At 35.5% G+C, this 18,192-nt stretch overlaps 1 protein-coding gene and 1 pseudogene across 1 annotated transcript; one reads left to right on the plus strand and one right to left on the minus strand.

Moving 5' to 3' along the window:
- Window positions 1-8,928: 8,928 nt before the first annotated feature.
- LOC141661964 (shikimate O-hydroxycinnamoyltransferase) lies at window positions 8,929-12,030 on the plus strand. The gene is made up of 3 exons (XM_074468998.1): window positions 8,929-9,086; window positions 9,191-9,641; window positions 10,990-12,030. The coding sequence occupies exons 2-3, from the start codon at window positions 9,234-9,236 to the stop codon at window positions 11,869-11,871; spliced, it is 1,290 nt and encodes a 429-aa protein (XP_074325099.1). The 5' UTR covers window positions 8,929-9,086; window positions 9,191-9,233; the 3' UTR covers window positions 11,872-12,030.
- A 590-nt stretch (window positions 12,031-12,620) lies between these two features.
- Window positions 12,621-17,534, minus strand: LOC141661963 (uncharacterized; annotated as a pseudogene).
- Between the last annotated feature and the right edge of the window lie 658 nt (window positions 17,535-18,192).

Below are 18,192 nucleotides of genomic sequence, written 5' to 3' on the forward strand. Positions count from 1 at the left end.
ATCAAAAGCTCATATTCCACAAACATACCCAAATTCACTCCCCCATCCAGAAAATCTGCATAAGGGAATGGGGGGCACATGATAGTACATATAGCTCCTGGGAGGGCTACTCCTAGGCCTTCAACTCTACACAGCTCCTGGGAGGACTACTCCTAAGCTCCTAACTCCATATAGTTCCTGGGAGACCACTCCTAGGCCTTCAACCCCGTACAGCTCCTGAGAGGACTACTCCTAAGCCCCTAACTCCACGCGACTCCTAGGAGGGGTAGTCCCGCGCAGCACCACTCTCAACTAGCTCAGTCCCGCAAGCAGAACCCTGATAAACCCCAACACGTGAGACGCTGGCCCAAGCACGTGACGGGGACAACTATCACACATCAATCATGGGAATAATCAGGGCACGTGTCAGAGGATCCTCAGAACATTCCTCGACCAGTCCCGCGCTGACACGTGTAAAGCATCCACTCCCGCCAGGCGTCCTCCGCTCCCAGAGCCAATGGCTACGATTCGAAGGTACCAACCCCAAAACCCTATCATTGGGCTATAAATAGCCAAAGAAGGTAAGGCTTTGGGGTTAATCATTCTTTCACACTCATATACACACACAGCCACCCTGCATTCATATTCATCTTCATCTTCCCAAAAAGCTAGTTCTTACTCTCACGCCGGAGGCGCCGCGGGACTCCAACCCCCCTTCCGGTGTTGTTTTGTAGGAACCCAACCACAGCTACACCTCTACAGCGGCGAAGGATCCAGGACGGCGTCGAAGGAGCAGCCCCGCCACCAGGAGTTATCAATATAAATACAACAAAGACTGAAAGTTAAACTCAAATTTGATCAGTGATTTTGTAAAATGGTTGAAGACAATACCTTACTTGAAACTATGTAAAAACTATGAAACTATGAGTATTGAAAAACATGTCAAAAAGTAATGTATAGAATTTAATGGGACAGAGGGAGTATCGGACAACTCCATCCATCTAATATATTTATTTTAATATATTTATTTAAAAGAAGAAAAAAGTTGCCGCTTCCAACCAAAAGCCCTACTTCACCAACCACAAGTGGGGGTAACGCGGGGTCCATTTGTCCCATGATATTCTATTCCCAAAACTCCACAAGGGGTCCCATGATTTTTCCTTAAAAGATAAGTTTGTGAGAGTTGGTGTATCTGTAATTTGCCCTCTTCATTTTTTAATTGGTAATATTTTACTATAGATAAAAACACTGTCTCACCAACTTCGCATGTAACTTATTTATCATTGTTAATGCATTTCTGTACTACCAAACAACTTTCTAATTTATTCTATTTCGTATGGATGCACGGCTATTTTTATTAACATATATTATAACTATAATTTAATATAAATGGGTGGAATTCAAAACACTATACATTTTATATAATATTTGCTCAGTTTCGGTGAATTGTTTATATTGGGAAACGGAAAATCTGCACGTATTTTAAGGTTGCCGTAAAACATGATTTACTAAATAATTTTAAATATTTTTTTAAATAAAAATATAATGTTTAAAATTCTATACAGAAAATGAAATTTTAAAAGTAAATTATAAAATTATATTTTACAGTAACCTTAAAATGCGATGAAAAAAGAATTCAGTGAGACCGAGGGGTATTTTTTAAGATTACATCTTACTGTTCTCATCAATTTGATATAAAATATTTAAAGGCTCTAAAATAATTAGAGAATCAATAATCAAATTTCAGTATTTCATGTTTAATATAATAATATATATATTCTTAAAATTTTAATTATTCGATTTATAAAATTATTTCAATATCTAACTATTAAAGTGTCCTAACAATTAATAAATGAACTAAATAGGCGTTGGTAAGCTACACCAAACTTGATCTGTAATTGAAGATGACCCGCACCGATTAGTGGAGTCCCGTACTTAAGGATTAAAAATTTAAAGCCCATACTTCTTATAGGATTTGGTCAATTTTTAAAAATTCAATAAATTTGTAAATAATATTTGATTGATTTGATTATTAATAAATCAATAATAAATAATTTAATTTTATTAAATTTATCAATACTTTAAAAAGAGATAATAGATGCACATCCTTTTCTGACATTAAGATCATATTAGTCTCTATCACCCACTTAACACCAACCTCTTTTTATGTTTAATAATAATTTTTTGATTTTGTAAAATCGTGTCCACGTATAAATATAGGGTATCGTGTATCAGTTTTCATTCAAAATTGATATCTCAGTCGTTTTGAAATGTTTAATCGAGGATACATATAGTATAGCAAACTAAACTATTTGTATAAATAAAGTTGTATCATATATCAGCTCCCATTAAAAATTGATATCTCAATCGTTTAATTCTGATTTTCGAAATCTTTAATCAAGGATATATATAGTATAGCGAACTAAACTATTTGTTGTCCATTGATGAAGACGTGAAAGAAGAAGAAGAGCATCCCACGACTCGAATGATAAATGAATAAATAACAAATTTTACCATAGGTTTGAAAATTATTTGCATAATGCCACTAACTATGTATCTATATTGTCCCGGTCCTCGGTTGACAAATTATTTATTTGTAATATCCCGTAATTTTTTTTAGAATTCGATTAATAAAAGAATAATAGAATAAAAAAGATTAAAATTGGATAAGGATTTTGATTTAAAATTGAATTAGAGTTTTGGGCCTAAAATTTGGATCAGATTCTAATATGGATAACTTGTAGGTTAAGCTATAGGGTTTTGTCTCGTTATAAATACACCCTATTCGTCTTCCCCGCCTTAATTAATAAAATTCGTATGGCTCTTCTCAGCAAAAATCAGTAGTCTTGTAAAATTTGTAGAAAATTCATCGTAAGTCAGAATTCAGTGATTCTGGACTTTTCGGAAAGGTCTTTTCGTTATCTTCAGCTTTCGTGTTTCGTGTTTTCCAAGAAAATATCATTTAGAGGATCAAAAAGAGTAAATTCAGATCTGGTCAGGCTTTGAGGTAAGTACTTTTTGACTTACTTATATTTTCGGAAAAGTTTTGATACTCTGATTTTCGAATTTCGTATAAGATATAAGAATTCTGTTTCGAACTGTATAAGAAATAAGATACGAGAATCTTTTGAAACCCAGTCTCTACGTTTTCGAACCTGTTCGTAATTTACGCTATAGTTCCGGAACTAGCCTTAGATACCCTTATTAGGCGCACAAGTGTGCAACTTTAGATACCTATTAAGGGCGCGTAATTATTGAACTTTAGATGCCGACCACTGGCAAAGTGTGGTATATGAGAATAAGAATAAGAATTAGATGCCGGCTACTGGCAAAGTGTGGCCGTAGATCAAGACTGTGGTATTTATAAGAATTATCGTTTCGTTCTGTTTTACGCAGTTCTAATCTGTTATAAAAATATGCTCTGTTCTGTTTTAAATTCTGAATTTTAAAATATAAAACTTTGGGTTGGATTTATTTTAGAATTTGTTTTTACAAAATTATTATCGTTTTGAGAAAATTTGTTTTATTAAAAACACCCATTGTTTTCCGGTTAAATAGTTAGTCAATTTGTACTTGCTGGGCTGTATAGCTCATTACTTACAATTTCAGGTTTTGTCCGAGATTCGAGTGGAATAGCATTGGAGTTCGAGGACTAGGAATTGGGGCATATTAACTGTTGGGCTTCCGCTTTTAGCTGCGCTTTTGTAATAGACACCTTTGTAATAGATTTTCGTATTAGTAAATTGTATTTTATTTTAGTTTGATATTTAGAATTAATGGTCCGGATGTGCGGGCTGTTACAGTTGGTATCAGAGCAGGCTGTCTTTCGGAGTGTATTAGGTATGGGACTAGTACATTCCCTAGGATTCGATCTTGTGGACCATAGTTTGACCTTTGGTAGATCAGGGGGTAGATGTGTCTCGAACTTTAGGATTGTTGTGAATTTGGGGACCAAATTCTTTTTAAGGAGGGTAGTATGTAATATTCCGTAATTTTTTAGAATTCGATTAATAATAGAATAATAGAAAAAAGTATTAAAATTTGATTAAGATTAGGATTTAAAATTGAATTAGAATAACATGCCTAAAATTTGGATCAGATTCTAATATGGATAACTTGTAGGTTAAGAAATAGGGTTTTGTATCGTTATAAATACACCATATTCGTATTCCTTGTTTTTATCATTAAAATTCGTAGGACTTTCTCAGCAAAAATCAGCTGTTTTGTAAAATTCGTAGAAAATTCATCGTAAGTCAGAATTTAGTGATCCTGGACTTTTCAGAAAGGTATTTTCGTTATCTACAACTTTCGTGCTTTGTGTTTTCCAAGAAAATATCGTTTAGTGGGTCAAAAAGGCTATATTCAGATCTGGTCAGATTTTAAGGTAAGTTTTCGATCGATCTTACTAGTGTTTTCAAAATTGTATGTTATGCGTTTATATTTGATTATCAAAATATGGGCTAAGTGATGATATTTTTGAATGTATTATGTGTTACAAGTATACGTATTATTGTATATATGTGGTGTGTAGACGATAATTTTAGATCTCTGATTTGTGCCATGGTTTGTGAAAATATCGAATAAGAATTTAGGACCGCAGTCACCGGATTGTAGTGACAGTTTTATGAAAATTTAGGACCGTTATCACCGGGTTGTAGTGGTCGTGGCATGGGTTATGGATTTTGAATTATTGTTGTTTATGTGCTATGTGTATCGAATAAGAATAAGAATATGTATCAAAAGTGTTTGTTTCTTATATCGTATCATATTGATTATCGTATTTTTTTAATATGTGTATGTGTTACTTGGCCTACTAGTTGGATCGATTATTTTCTTGCTGGGCTGTATAGCTCATTCTTACAATTTCAGGTTTCGTCCGAGATTCGAGTTGTATAGCATTGGAGTTCGAGGACCTTAGTTTTGGAGTAGATTGACTTTTGGGCTTCCGCTTTTAGCTGCGCTTTTGTAATAGACACCTTTGTAATAGATTTTCGTATTAGTAAATTGTATTTTATTTTAGTTTGATATTTAGATTTCATAGTCCGGATGTGCGCGTCGTTACAGTTGGTATCAGAGCAGGATGTTCTTCGGAGTGTATTAGGTATGGGACTAGTACATTCCCTAGGATTCGATCTTGTGAACCATAGTTTGACCTTTGGTAGATCAGGGGGTAGATGTGTCTCGAACTTTAGGATTGTTGTGAATTTGGGGACCAAATTCTTTTTAAGGAGGGAAGTATGTAATATCCCGTAATTTTTTTTAGAATTCGATTAATAAAAGAATAATAGAATAAAAAAGATTAAAATTGGATAAGGATTTTGATTTAAAATTGAATTAGAGTTTTGGGCCTAAAATTTGGATCAGATTCTAATATGGATAACTTGTAGGTTAAGCTATAGGGTTTTGTCTCGTTATAAATACACCCTATTCGTCTTCCCCGCCTTAATTAATAAAATTCGTATGGCTCTTCTCAACAAAAATCAGTAGTCTTGTAAAATTTGTAGAAAATTCATCGTAAGTCAGAATTCAGTGATTCTGGACTTTTCGGAAAGGTCTTTTCGTTATCTTCAGCTTTCGTGTTTCGTGTTTTCCAAGAAAATATCATTTAGAGGATCAAAAAGAGTAAATTCAGATCTGGTCAGGCTTTGAGGTAAGTACTTTTTGACTTACTTATATTTTCGGAAAAGTTTTGATACTCTGATTTTCGAATTTCGTATAAGATATAAGAATTCTGTTTCGAACTGTATAAGAAATAAGATACGAGAATCTTTTGAAACCCAGTCTCTACGTTTTCGAACCTGTTCGTAATTTACGCTATAGTTCCGGAACTAGCCTTAGATACCCTTATTAGGCGCACAAGTGTGCAACTTTAGATACCTATTAAGGGCGCGTAATTATTGAACTTTAGATGCCGACCACTGGCAAAGTGTGGTATATGAGAATAAGAATAAGAATTAGATGCCGGCTACTGGCAAAGTGTGGCCGTAGATCAAGACTGTGGTATTTATAAGAATTATCGTTTCGTTCTGTTTTACGCAGTTCTAATCTGTTATAAAAATATGCTCTGTTCTGTTTTAAATTCTGAATTTTAAAATATAAAACTTTGGGTTGGATTTATTTTAGAATTTGTTTTTACAAAATTATTATCGTTTTGAGAAAATTTGTTTTATTAAAAACACCCATTGTTTTCCGGTTAAATAGTTAGTCAATTTGTACTTGCTGGGCTGTATAGCTCATTACTTACAATTTCAGGTTTTGTCCGAGATTCGAGTGGAATAGCATTGGAGTTCGAGGACTAGGAATTGGGGCATATTAACTGTTGGACTTCCGTTAGCTGCGTTTTTGTAGTAGTCATCTTTGTAATAGAATTTTGGATTAGTAAATTGTATTTTATATTAGTTTTGATTTAGAATTAATGGTCCGGATGTGCGGGCTGTTACAGTTGGTATCAGAGCAGGCTGTCTTTCGGAGTGTATTAGGTATGGGACTAGTACATTCCCTAGGATTCGATCTTGTGGACCATAGTTTGACCTTTGGTAGATCAGGGGGTAGATGTGTCTCGAACTTTAGGATTGTTGTGAATTTGGGGACCAAATTCTTTTTAAGGAGGGTAGTATGTAATATTCCGTAATTTTTTAGAATTCGATTAATAATAGAATAATAGAAAAAAGTATTAAAATTTGATTAAGATTAGGATTTAAAATTGAATTAGAATAACATGCCTAAAATTTGGATCAGATTCTAATATGGATAACTTGTAGGTTAAGAAATAGGGTTTTGTATCGTTATAAATACACCATATTCGTATTCCTTGTTTTTATCATTAAAATTCGTAGGACTTTCTCAGCAAAAATCAGCTGTTTTGTAAAATTCGTAGAAAATTCATCGTAAGTCAGAATTCAGTGATTCTGGACTTTTCGGAAAGGTCTTTTCGTTATCTTCAGCTTTCGTGTTTCGTGTTTTCCAAGAAAATATCATTTAGAGGATCAAAAAGAGTAAATTCAGATCTGGTCAGGCTTTGAGGTAAGTACTTTTTGACTTACTTATATTTTCGGAAAAGTTTTGATACTCTGATTTTCGAATTTCGTATAAGATATAAGAATTCTGTTTCGAACTGTATAAGAAATAAGATACGAGAATCTTTTGAAACCCAGTCTCTACGTTTTCGAACCTGTTCGTAATTTACGCTATAGTTCCGGAACTAGCCTTAGATACCCTTATTAGGCGCACAAGTGTGCAACTTTAGATACCTATTAAGGGCGCGTAATTATTGAACTTTAGATGCCGACCACTGGCAAAGTGTGGTATATGAGAATAAGAATAAGAATTAGATGCCGGCTACTGGCAAAGTGTGGCCGTAGATCAAGACTGTGGTATTTATAAGAATTATCGTTTCGTTCTGTTTTACGCAGTTCTAATCTGTTATAAAAATATGCTCTGTTCTGTTTTAAATTCTGAATTTTAAAATATAAAACTTTGGGTTGGATTTATTTTAGAATTTGTTTTTACAAAATTATTATCGTTTTGAGAAAATTTGTTTTATTAAAAACACCCATTGTTTTCCGGTTAAATAGTTAGTCAATTTGTACTTGCTGGGCTGTATAGCTCATTACTTACAATTTCAGGTTTTGTCCGAGATTCGAGTGGAATAGCATTGGAGTTCGAGGACTAGGAATTGGGGCATATTAACTGTTGGACTTCCGTTAGCTGCGTTTTTGTAGTAGTCATCTTTGTAATAGAATTTTGGATTAGTAAATTGTATTTTATATTAGTTTTGATTTAGAATTAATGGTCCGGATGTGCGGGCTGTTACATTATTGGTTGACACAATTGGAGGATTTACATTACAATCTATAAACCATGTCATACTTCTGACTTTGCCACTCAATCTCCTCAATATTATATCAGAAAATGTGGGTCTTAGCTTTTACAGTTAACTGTTCAGACTTCAGAGCATGCACTTAAGTATACAGTTAACTCTAGTAAAAAACAACTTGTTCAATTTTATATAGTTTTTTAAGGACGTTACTCTCATCTGTATTCACTCAAAAAATAGTAATTTTTTTAGAGTAATATAAAAAATAGAGAAAAATGGGCCTGAGGATCGCCTCAGGAACTCCCCTGGGGTTATACAGTGCATTCATATATTTTTAATGGCAATTTTGTAAATAACAATATTTTATTCTGATTTTACAATTTTACCCTCGTGCATTTATATGAGAAAATATTATAACTTCATGCTACTACTCCTGAGGTCATCCTCACGTACATATCTACACTGCTAATATCCATTACTTTCTTATACACTCAATTTATATATTAAATAATAATCGGTCATATCATTTTACCTACTTTTTTTAAAAAAAAAATTATTATTTAATTACGTTTTACATTCTTTTTTAGTTGTCAAGTTTGACTTTGATATAATTAAATTGACAAAAGTTTGATCGATATTTGTAAATATTTATAATTTAAAAAATAAAAAAATTACATCATTCAAAAGTACATTTGATCTACTTTAATATTTAATTTTCATTTTTTTAAATAATATAAGAGTAATGTATAACGTTTAATCGAAAATTGAATAATTTAATTTCATAAGTAAATGTGACAACTAAGAACAAACGAAGAAAATATATTTTTTCTTAACTTTCATGCCACACCTAATATGTAACTATGTATCCTAATTAACGGGACAGAGAAAGTAACATATCTATCTTCTAATTTTGTCATCATAACTATTTTTTTCATATCATAAGGAACATATCTATCTTCTAACTTCGTCATCATGACTATTTTTTTCAATTTATAATTAATCACAGACGTACATACCCTCAAGACTCTTAATTACCCCCGCGTTATAACGAGTCAAATCATTATTTGATCTAGAAGAATTAGTATTTATTTATTTAAAGTTGCATCATCATCTTGTACATGCGCGCGGTAGGTAAGTTCTTGAAAACTATAAATAAAACCACAAAGTCTATGCGTTTGAGTAGCGATTTCAACAAATCTCTTGTTTGTTTTCGCTTTCTCCTCCTAACAAAATTACTCCCATTTCCCTACCTACTTTCATCCCTACTCCTACCCACTATTTTCATTATCAGGTCAGTTTCTTCCATGCAACGTATTTCGAGTCTACGATATGATATGCTATAACATACGTTTACGTTTGTTCTGTCTGTTTATATATCTTAGTTTGAGTTTGCAGGGCTATATTACACATAGACGAGATCAGTTAAGTGTAGACCAACATGAAGATCATTGTACGAGATTCGACGATGGTGGGGCCAGCGCAGGAGACGCCACGTCGGAGTTTATGGAACGCCAACGTGGACCTGGTGGTGCCGAATTTTCACACGCCCAGTGTGTATTTTTACAGGCCTACGGGATCGACTAATTTTTTCGATGCGAAAGTATTGAAGGACGCGCTGAGCTACGCCTTGGTGCCGTTCTATCCGATGGCTGGGAGGTTAAAGAAGGACGAGGACGGGCGCGTGGAGATTGACTGTCAAGGACAAGGTGTGCTTTTCGTCGAGGCGGAATCCGACGGAGTTATCGATGAGTTCGGAGACTTCGCGCCCACGTTGGAGCTTCGGAAACTTATTCCGGCTGTTGATTATTCTCTTGGAATAGACTCCTACTCTCTTTTGGTATTGCAGGTAAATTCTCTTTCAAGAACACAGATGTTAATTCATTAATAAAAAGTCACACGTCATCTAGACCAACCAAATCGAGTCGAACAAACCGTAAATTGTAATCGGCTGTTCTGGTGAAAAAACACTTAACCGATATTTTGAAATGATATATATACAAATACAAGTACCCACTTCATGCATTTTCGTTGAATTATTTTGCAGTTTGCATAATTTTATACGGCATAATTAACATTTGGCTTGATCGTTATTCCTCCAGTTTTAACTTATCCAGTTCAAATTGATTAAATTTTGACCTTAAAAGTTAAAAAAAGACAATTGTCAGGGTTAGGGTTAAGCATAGAGTAATATTATTACATTTTTTGGTGAATTTAACATGACAGATATATGTCATTTTTCTCGATAACAAGAGGTCGAATGATAAATAAGTTGTTATTTATTTCTATATCCAGTAATAGTAAGACAAAGTCAAATAATTGGTGTTATATCTTAAATTCTAAGCCACAAGTCCCATTATTGAACAGGTTTTTAGGTAGTTAGTTGTGTGTTTTTGTTCTTGTCTGTTGAGAATTACACACTTTGATTTATTTCATTATATAAGGCATCTTTGTGTTTAGACTTCATATTCTTTGACAATTTGATATTAGTACAGTTTGCAAATATCTGGCCTGTTTTTCTGAAAAGTCCTTTGGTCAAATTCTTAATCTTTTGGCAGTCAAACATACAATAAGTACAGCCAGTAAAAGGTTCCTTTCTGTGAATAGATTTAATTTATAAATCATTCAAAAAATAATAATTGTTAAGTAACCCGTCGCTCTAAAACATAAGTTGTCGTAGAAAGTTCCAACATGATTTTATATCATGTTAAGTAATCGGTCACTCTAAAACATTAAAGTGTCGGAGGAATAAGTTGTCATAGGAAGTACCTAACTCTAAAACATTAAAGTGTCGGAGGAATAAGTTGTCATAGGAAGTTCCTAACAAGATCTTATACATGTTAAGTAATCGGTCACTCTAAAATATTAAAGTGTCGGAAAAATAAGTTAGGAAGTTCCTAACAGGATCTTATATCATGTTAAGTAATCGGTCATTCTAAAACATTACAGTGTCGGAGGAAGGCCCAACAAGATCTTTAATCACTTAATAATTATAAATATGATTTATAATTGGACTAATTCTTTGATCATGTTTCCATTAGATCATATTTAAATATCTCTGTAAGATGGGTGAGGGGTTTGGTTGGTTTCAAGTGGGTTTGGTTCAACCACTATGAATTGTAAGAAAACTGTTGTGTAGTCAATATTAGGAGACATGATCTCACCAGTAATTTCCCATTTTCTGGTGAATTGAGCAGGTGACTTACTTTAAATGTGGTGGAGTTTCACTTGGAGTTGGTATGCAACATCATGCTGCAGATGGTGCTTCTGGTCTCCATTTCATTAACACATGGTCCGATATGGCTCGGGGACTTGACCTGACCATCCCGCCTTTCATTGATCGCACCCTCCTCAGAGCTCGTGACCCTCCTAAGCCGGCTTTCCAACACGTTGAATACCAACCCCCTCCGTCCATGAAAACGAATCCTGATGTTGTTCCTGAAACAGCTGTTTCGATTTTTAAGTTAACTCGAGACCAGCTCAATATCCTTAAGGCCAAGTCTAAGGAAGAAGGCAATACCATTGCGTATAGCTCCTATGAAATGTTGGCTGGACACGTGTGGCGATCAGTGTGTAAAGCCCGCGGACTTCCAGAAGATCAGGAGAGCAAGTTGTTTATTGCAACTGATGGGAGAGCCAGGCTCCGTCCTGCACTTCCTCCAGGCTACTTTGGGAATGTTATATTCACTGCTACGCCTATAGCAGTAGCAGGAGATCTCGTATCAAAGCCTACTTGGTATAGTGCTAGTAAGATCCACGATGCATTAGTGAGAATGGACAACGAGTACTTGAGATCTGCCCTTGATTACTTGGAATTACAGCCTGATCTTAAGGCTCTTGTCCGAGGAGCACACAGTTTTAGGTGTCCGAATCTTGGGATCACCAGTTGGGCAAGGCTGCCTATCCACGACGCTGACTTTGGTTGGGGAAGACCGATATTTATGGGACCTGGCGGAATTGCATATGAAGGACTGAGCTTCGTGTTGCCTAGCCCTTCTAATGATGGCAGCTTATCTGTTGCGATTTCTCTGCAAGCAGAACACATGAAACTCTTTAGCAAGTTCTTATATGACATTTGAAGATAAGCACCGCCAAAATTTGTGTTGTGCTTCTTTTCTTTTCTTTATGTTGATATATGTGTCTGTTTCCGGATCAAGATTATAGTAGCAAGAAGCTTTTGTCCATGTATGCAATATGGATACAGTTTAATTTCTAATAACACTGTGTTATTCTGATAAGTTCCAGCTTTGGTACATTTATTCGAATTACTAATTTTTGTTTCTGTGGGGGTACGTGTCCCCGTTGGCCCCTACATGAATCTGCCCTTATTCAAAGCCCTTATCAGAGCTTAATCACATAACACGATGAACACAGATGCATCAAAATCCATACTCATCTTTACTAGGACTCCGCCCTTGTTCAAAGCCCTTATCAGAGCTTAATCACATAACATGATGAACGCAGATGCATCAAAATTCACTACTCATCTTTACTAGGACACCCGGAGAGAAGGGTACCAGCAGTTTAAACTGGTAGTTATAAATGATTATAAAATCCAAAATGAGTTCTCGAGATGTCGGTTTTTCCAGATACAGAAGCTATTAACATATAAAACCAAATTTGACCTACATGTTTTTCTCTAAAGATCTACTGAATCAATTTCCTACAGCTGGATTCTGGCAATATCAGTGTTACAGAGAGCAAACAGCTTGCACTTGAAACCTGTGTCATCTTAACCCTTTCCTTCAACCTTATTCCTTAACAAGTTCGAGATTTCACAGTTGATCAAATAATTTAAAACGGAATTCTGAAAAAGATTTGTGGATCATTAACATTATGTAAACCAAATTAAACCAACAATACACCAAATTAAACATATATGATATGGGCATGATTCAGGTGAAAACATTTTTGATGTGAGAATAGTCGGAACAATTGTTATGCACTCTTCTAAAAGTGCAGAACAACTATTCAGTATATTCTTCATATTTTTAATGTTTTAATGTTGCATTATTGTTCTGCTGCAGAACAATAGTGTTCTCGCAGGCTAATATTTGTTCTTACTAGAGCGCGACTCTATATGTTATATGATGTTATATCAAATATCCCACTCTCTGAATGAGTGTCTAGGGAAATTAAACTGTACAAAGAGTACTTTTTGCGATTCATTTTTTTACAACTCCCATAATTTTTATGATACGTTTGCTATTAATCTGACATATAAGTCCCTAGCAGTGTACTTGCCACAAAATTCAGTCTGTCTTAATTGCTAATCAGTCATTACCTGCAGTGGAAGATGATATACCAACTGATGAGGTAAACGTTGCAGTGGTGTCCCCAGTTAAGTATCTCTTGAGGCGATCCAAGTCATCAGCAGCAGCAAGCATTGTTGGTCTTTCCGAGGGAGAATACTGCGTACAGAGAATACCCAGCTCAACCAATTTCCTTATCACAATTACCCACATACTTTTTGCATCAGGTGGCTGATCACACAGAGCTCTCACCAGTGAAGAGTATATTAAATTCTCCAACTTATGAGGATAGTAACTCTTGACCCATTTTCTCAGGCTTAATCCTCCAACAAACATTACATCTGTTGGTCTCTTTCTTGTCACCATTTCCAGGACTAGGATTCCAAAGCTGTATACATCTCCTTGCGTGGACGTATTTGATCCAAACCCATACTCTGTATCAGAAAATAACATTGACGATAGATAAAAGATTGGGATTACTACTTATACACTAGTAAATAAAGTAAATCTTGCTCGATATAGCCAGTACTCATTTTTAAAACAATAAAGTTAATTATTATGAAAATCACACTCAATTTCGTACTTATGACTTGTATGAGGTTCACAATGGATAAATGGGAACTCAAATTCATGATTCTGGTGTTTAGTTATGTCATGTGCATTTACTGTTATAAGTTTAGAACCCACAGACACAACCAATTCTATTCCTGAGCGTTTATTTGATAATTTTTTCTCTTATTCAGCACTGGAGAGTGGAGATGCGCAGGCAAGAGATATTTATTTACCTGGTGCAATGTAGCCTATAGTTCCTGATAATATGTTTGTTGTTGAGCTTCCCGTATTTTCTGTAACCACCGCATTTTCCCCTCCAACTGCCGTCACCAATCTTGCAATGCCAAAATCAGAGATCAGAGCTGTCAAGTCATCATCAAGGAGAATATTGCTTGGTTTCAAGTCACAATGTATGACTGTTACTGGGGAATGGTGATGCAGGTAAGCCATCCCTTCAGCAATATCACTGCAAATGTTAACGATTTGAATGAGTTTCTCTGAAGAATCAGAATGTAGGTTCATGCCTAGTTGTGGGTAGAGATGACTGTCCAAACTTCCATTTTAAGGAAGAACAAGGGCCTTGAGATCAGGTAAGCTACAAGCTGTTTTAATTCTAATAAGGTTTCTGTGTCGAATTCTTTTGAGAACTTGGCATTCCCGGGCAAAGCTTTTAGTAGAGTTTCCGGTTTGAAATTGTAGCACTTTGATCGCTATGGTATCCCTTCTGAAAGTACTCCCTAATATACACGCCCATAGTTTCCTGATCCAATTATTCTCTGCTCATCAAATCCTCCGGTAGCCTCTGAGAGTTGTTTGTACGATATTCTTGGAAAATTAGGGACCCTCTCTGGTTCTGAAATTCTATCTGTCTCAGACAGGGCTGAAAAAGTGCCTCTGATGTATCCAATTACACAACATATTGTTGAAAAGAAAGCTGATATAGATATGATAACACAGAATATACTTAAGAACACGGGTGAATGAAAATAATGTCTTTTCTGATGGCATATTGGAATTCCTGCTACTGACCCACAGAGGTGTCGATTGCCCAGAAAAGATAAATTCATGGCAGATTGAAATATGCCACCAGATGGATTTGTTCCAGAAAAGGCATTGCCAGAAAGATTCAGAAAGATGAAACTATGGATATTACTTAAACTCGTTGGAATGGTTCCAGATAAGCTATTTATTGAAATGTCAAAAACTTCAAGGTTCTTGAGAACACCCAAGGACTCTGGAAGCTGCCCAACAAGGGGATTGTTTGACAAATTTAACGTCCTCAACGCAATGCAATTCGATATATATGAACAAATATTCTTCCACTGAGGTTATTTGAGGAAAGATCAATTTCTTGTACATTTTGAAGCTTGATTATGTGAAAAATTCAGATACATCTGGATCTCACGCATACCTATGACATCAGGAGGTATGCTTCCTGTTAACATGTTATAGGACAAGTCAATCTTGTCAAGATCTGTGCATCGCCCTAATGTTTGCGGCCTAATGTTTGCGGTATCTCTCCTGAAAGAAGATTGTTGTTAAAGGAACATGTATCTTATCTGGATTAAGTTCCCTAAACCTTCCGGAATTGTGCCAAAGAATTTATTCCTTGACAAATCAAGTAGACCAAGCTTAGGATACAGTACCAGTGCTGCCGGAATCTCACCAGTCAAGTGATTGTTTGATAAGATTAATTGTTCTAAGCTCTGTAACTGGCTTATTTCTGCTGAGAGGGTTCCATTCAGCAGATTATTTGACATATTTAGGGTTGCGAGGGAAGAAAGATTTCCCAACACCAAAGGTATTGATCCAGCTATCTGGTATTCACCAAGCAACATGTACTTTAACTTGACACTAAGTTGTCCTATGGAACTAGGCAAGATTCCACCAAGGCCCATATCAGCAAGTTCAAGTTCCTCTAAGGCAGTGCAGTTCGCAAGAGCAGTGAAGAATGGGCAAAGATTAGTGGTGTGATCATGACTGACCATGTTATTATATGATAAGTGAAGATTTTTCAGCTTAGGTAGCTTGGCTATCGTCTGAGCTGGAAAATCACCAGAAAGAAGATTATACTCCAAATCCAAATTATACATGAAAGAAGCATTGGTTAAAAAGAGAGGTAATGCTCCAGTAAATTGATTGTTATACAAGTTGAGATTCCATAAGTTTACGCAGTTACCAAATAATGGAATCCCTGTGAGGGAGTTCTCAGAAAGATTAATGTTATGCAATGAAGTGCAATTAGAAAAGAGGGATACCGGAATTGTGCCTGCTAAGTTGTTTCCTGCCAAAGAAAAGAGCAAAAAGTTTGAAAAAGAAGAAAAAATATCAGGTATTGGACCATGCAATCTGTTCCCATCCAGCCGGTAAAGTCGGAGATGGTAGAGGGAGGAATATTCTGAAGGAATGATCCCGGACAGGTGATTATCCGTTAATATTAGAACTCGAAGCCCTGTAAGGTTAGAAATATAGGGCGACAGCAGGCCTACAAGTTCAGTGTCCAGAAGTATAAGTTTGGTAACAACTTGCTGCTTTTGGTTACAAAATACACCACTAAAGCTGCACACACTAGTGGTCTAATTCCAGTTTGCAAGTGTGGAATTTGGGCCATATTATATGGTCCTTTTAAATGCCAGAAGTGCAGCTCTTTCATTTTCTAAAGAGTGATGATGGATACGGTGATAGTAATCACCAGAGACCTGCCTTGCTAGCATAAGAACTAAATGCTGAAGAATGAGAAGGCCCAGGTTTCTGTTCACAACCATGTTGGAAACACTGCGTGGCCTTGTGATATAGATAGCTTTCTTTGTGATGATGGTCGGATCATAAAAAAATTGATTATTTCAGGTTGACAGTGTGATTGAGAGAATGGAATATGAAGATTTTTGGACGGGTGAGTAATCTTTTAATATTATTAGTTCAAAACTACTTCAAATGAGCAATGATTTGTAAAGGAACTAAAGCATTGAAGATTCAGCATTAATGATGACTAGATTTTCAACTGGATGGGTGTAAAAAACAAAAGATTGGAAGAGCAAATGAAATGTCTGAAGAGCCTTGCTAATAGGGATTATGCTTCTAGGTTCAGGAGAGAACACATAAGTGGACAATTGAGATTGTCAAAGGATAAAGTATAAATTTGATTGTTTGACACAGAAGATTAGTACAGCAAATAACACTGTACCCAATGAGCCTAAATTTGCCAAGTTGTAGCTATTTTTATGGCCTGCAAATCTGCAACTGCAATACTTTTGGCCAATATGGTTTTGTAATTTCAGACAGAGAGTCACACACTTCAAGCTACGTTTTTAAAGGAAAAAAAAAAGAGAATAGAAATCAAACCTCTGTCCACCTATATCATCCACTGTCATAGAGGTAAACATTAGGTTTTCAAATGATGATCTTTTTATTTAACTAATCCTTCACAATTTAATATAATAGGAAAAAGGGTGCCTACGGTAAACTTTCTAGCCATGAACCATTCTCGTGATTTCTCTTATATTCATCAATTAAGATGGCTACTGTGTTTTCTTCTAATATAAGTTCATAGTACGCAGAATTACCCCGACAAGCAAGATATAATTGCTGTAATCCGTCGCAATCATGACCCGTCAAATTTTGATGAAATTATTAAACTTTGGTGCATTTATGTGACATCTTATCAACATGATTTAATTGATACTATGATACATGCATATTTAATCAAGAATCCCTCTGCACAGAGCAACCCCTTATCAAGATTATGTATAGAAACAAGCACTAGAGAACCCCATGAGCTGTTCAATATGGTTGGAAGATAGATTCCTAGAGTAAGCTTATCCGAAGAAAAATCACCAGGGATAAGTTATCCAAGTAACAGAACAAGAAAAAAAGCAGTAGAGCACTTTCAAGTCGAACCACTATTCAGAAACAATAAGGCCAGCTAAGATACAAATACAACAAAGGAATACCTTATAGGTCAGCTACAAGCCATTTCCATTGATTCAATGCTCTTACACCGGCAAACTGTTGGGTCACATACTAACCTACATGCTGTCTGCATCAAAAAGCAGCGATAAGAAACAGTAAATCTCTCAAGTACTAACCAGCAAAGTTCAGAAGCAGTAAAGCACTTACAAGTACTAACCCCCAGAATTCGGAAACTACCAATAATATGGTCAACTCTGAGATACAAAGACATAAGGAAATACCTCAAAGATCAGAAACAACCCATTACCATCAATTTAAATCTGTTGGGACTTTCACAAACAAACCTACATGCCACCTGCATTATAAAAAAACGATAAGAAATAGAAAGACTTCCATTCTTTCACAGCCATAGAAAATCACATAGAGTATGCACTAACTCCATACAACCGAAACCTGGCATACTGGCAGTCTAAAAAACATTCATTCTTTCATAGCCATAATTTTCCTGATTCTTATGTATGCAAACTACGTCAAGAAATTTTTGATCATTTGTAGAAGAGTTGTTTCTAAATGCAACAAACCAAACCAAAGCAAGTATACCAGTATGTCTCCCACTCGAAAGTAGGGACTGGAGACTGGAGAGAGTAATATGTACGCAGCTGTTATTCATATTGTAGGTAGATCCTG

The sequence above is a fragment of the Apium graveolens genome, chromosome 5 (genome assembly GCF_009905375.1).
Source record: "Apium graveolens cultivar Ventura chromosome 5, ASM990537v1, whole genome shotgun sequence".
Classification (NCBI taxonomy): Eukaryota; Viridiplantae; Streptophyta; class Magnoliopsida; order Apiales; family Apiaceae; genus Apium; species Apium graveolens.

Coding starts and splice junctions, on each gene's coding strand:
- LOC141661964 (XM_074468998.1), top strand. CDS start 9,234: ATGAAGATCATTGTACGAGATTCGACGATGGTGGGGCCAGCGCAGGAG. Junction 9,642..10,989: donor ACTCTCTTTTGGTATTGCAG/GTAAATTCTCTT, acceptor TGAATTGAGCAG/GTGACTTACTTTAAATGTGG.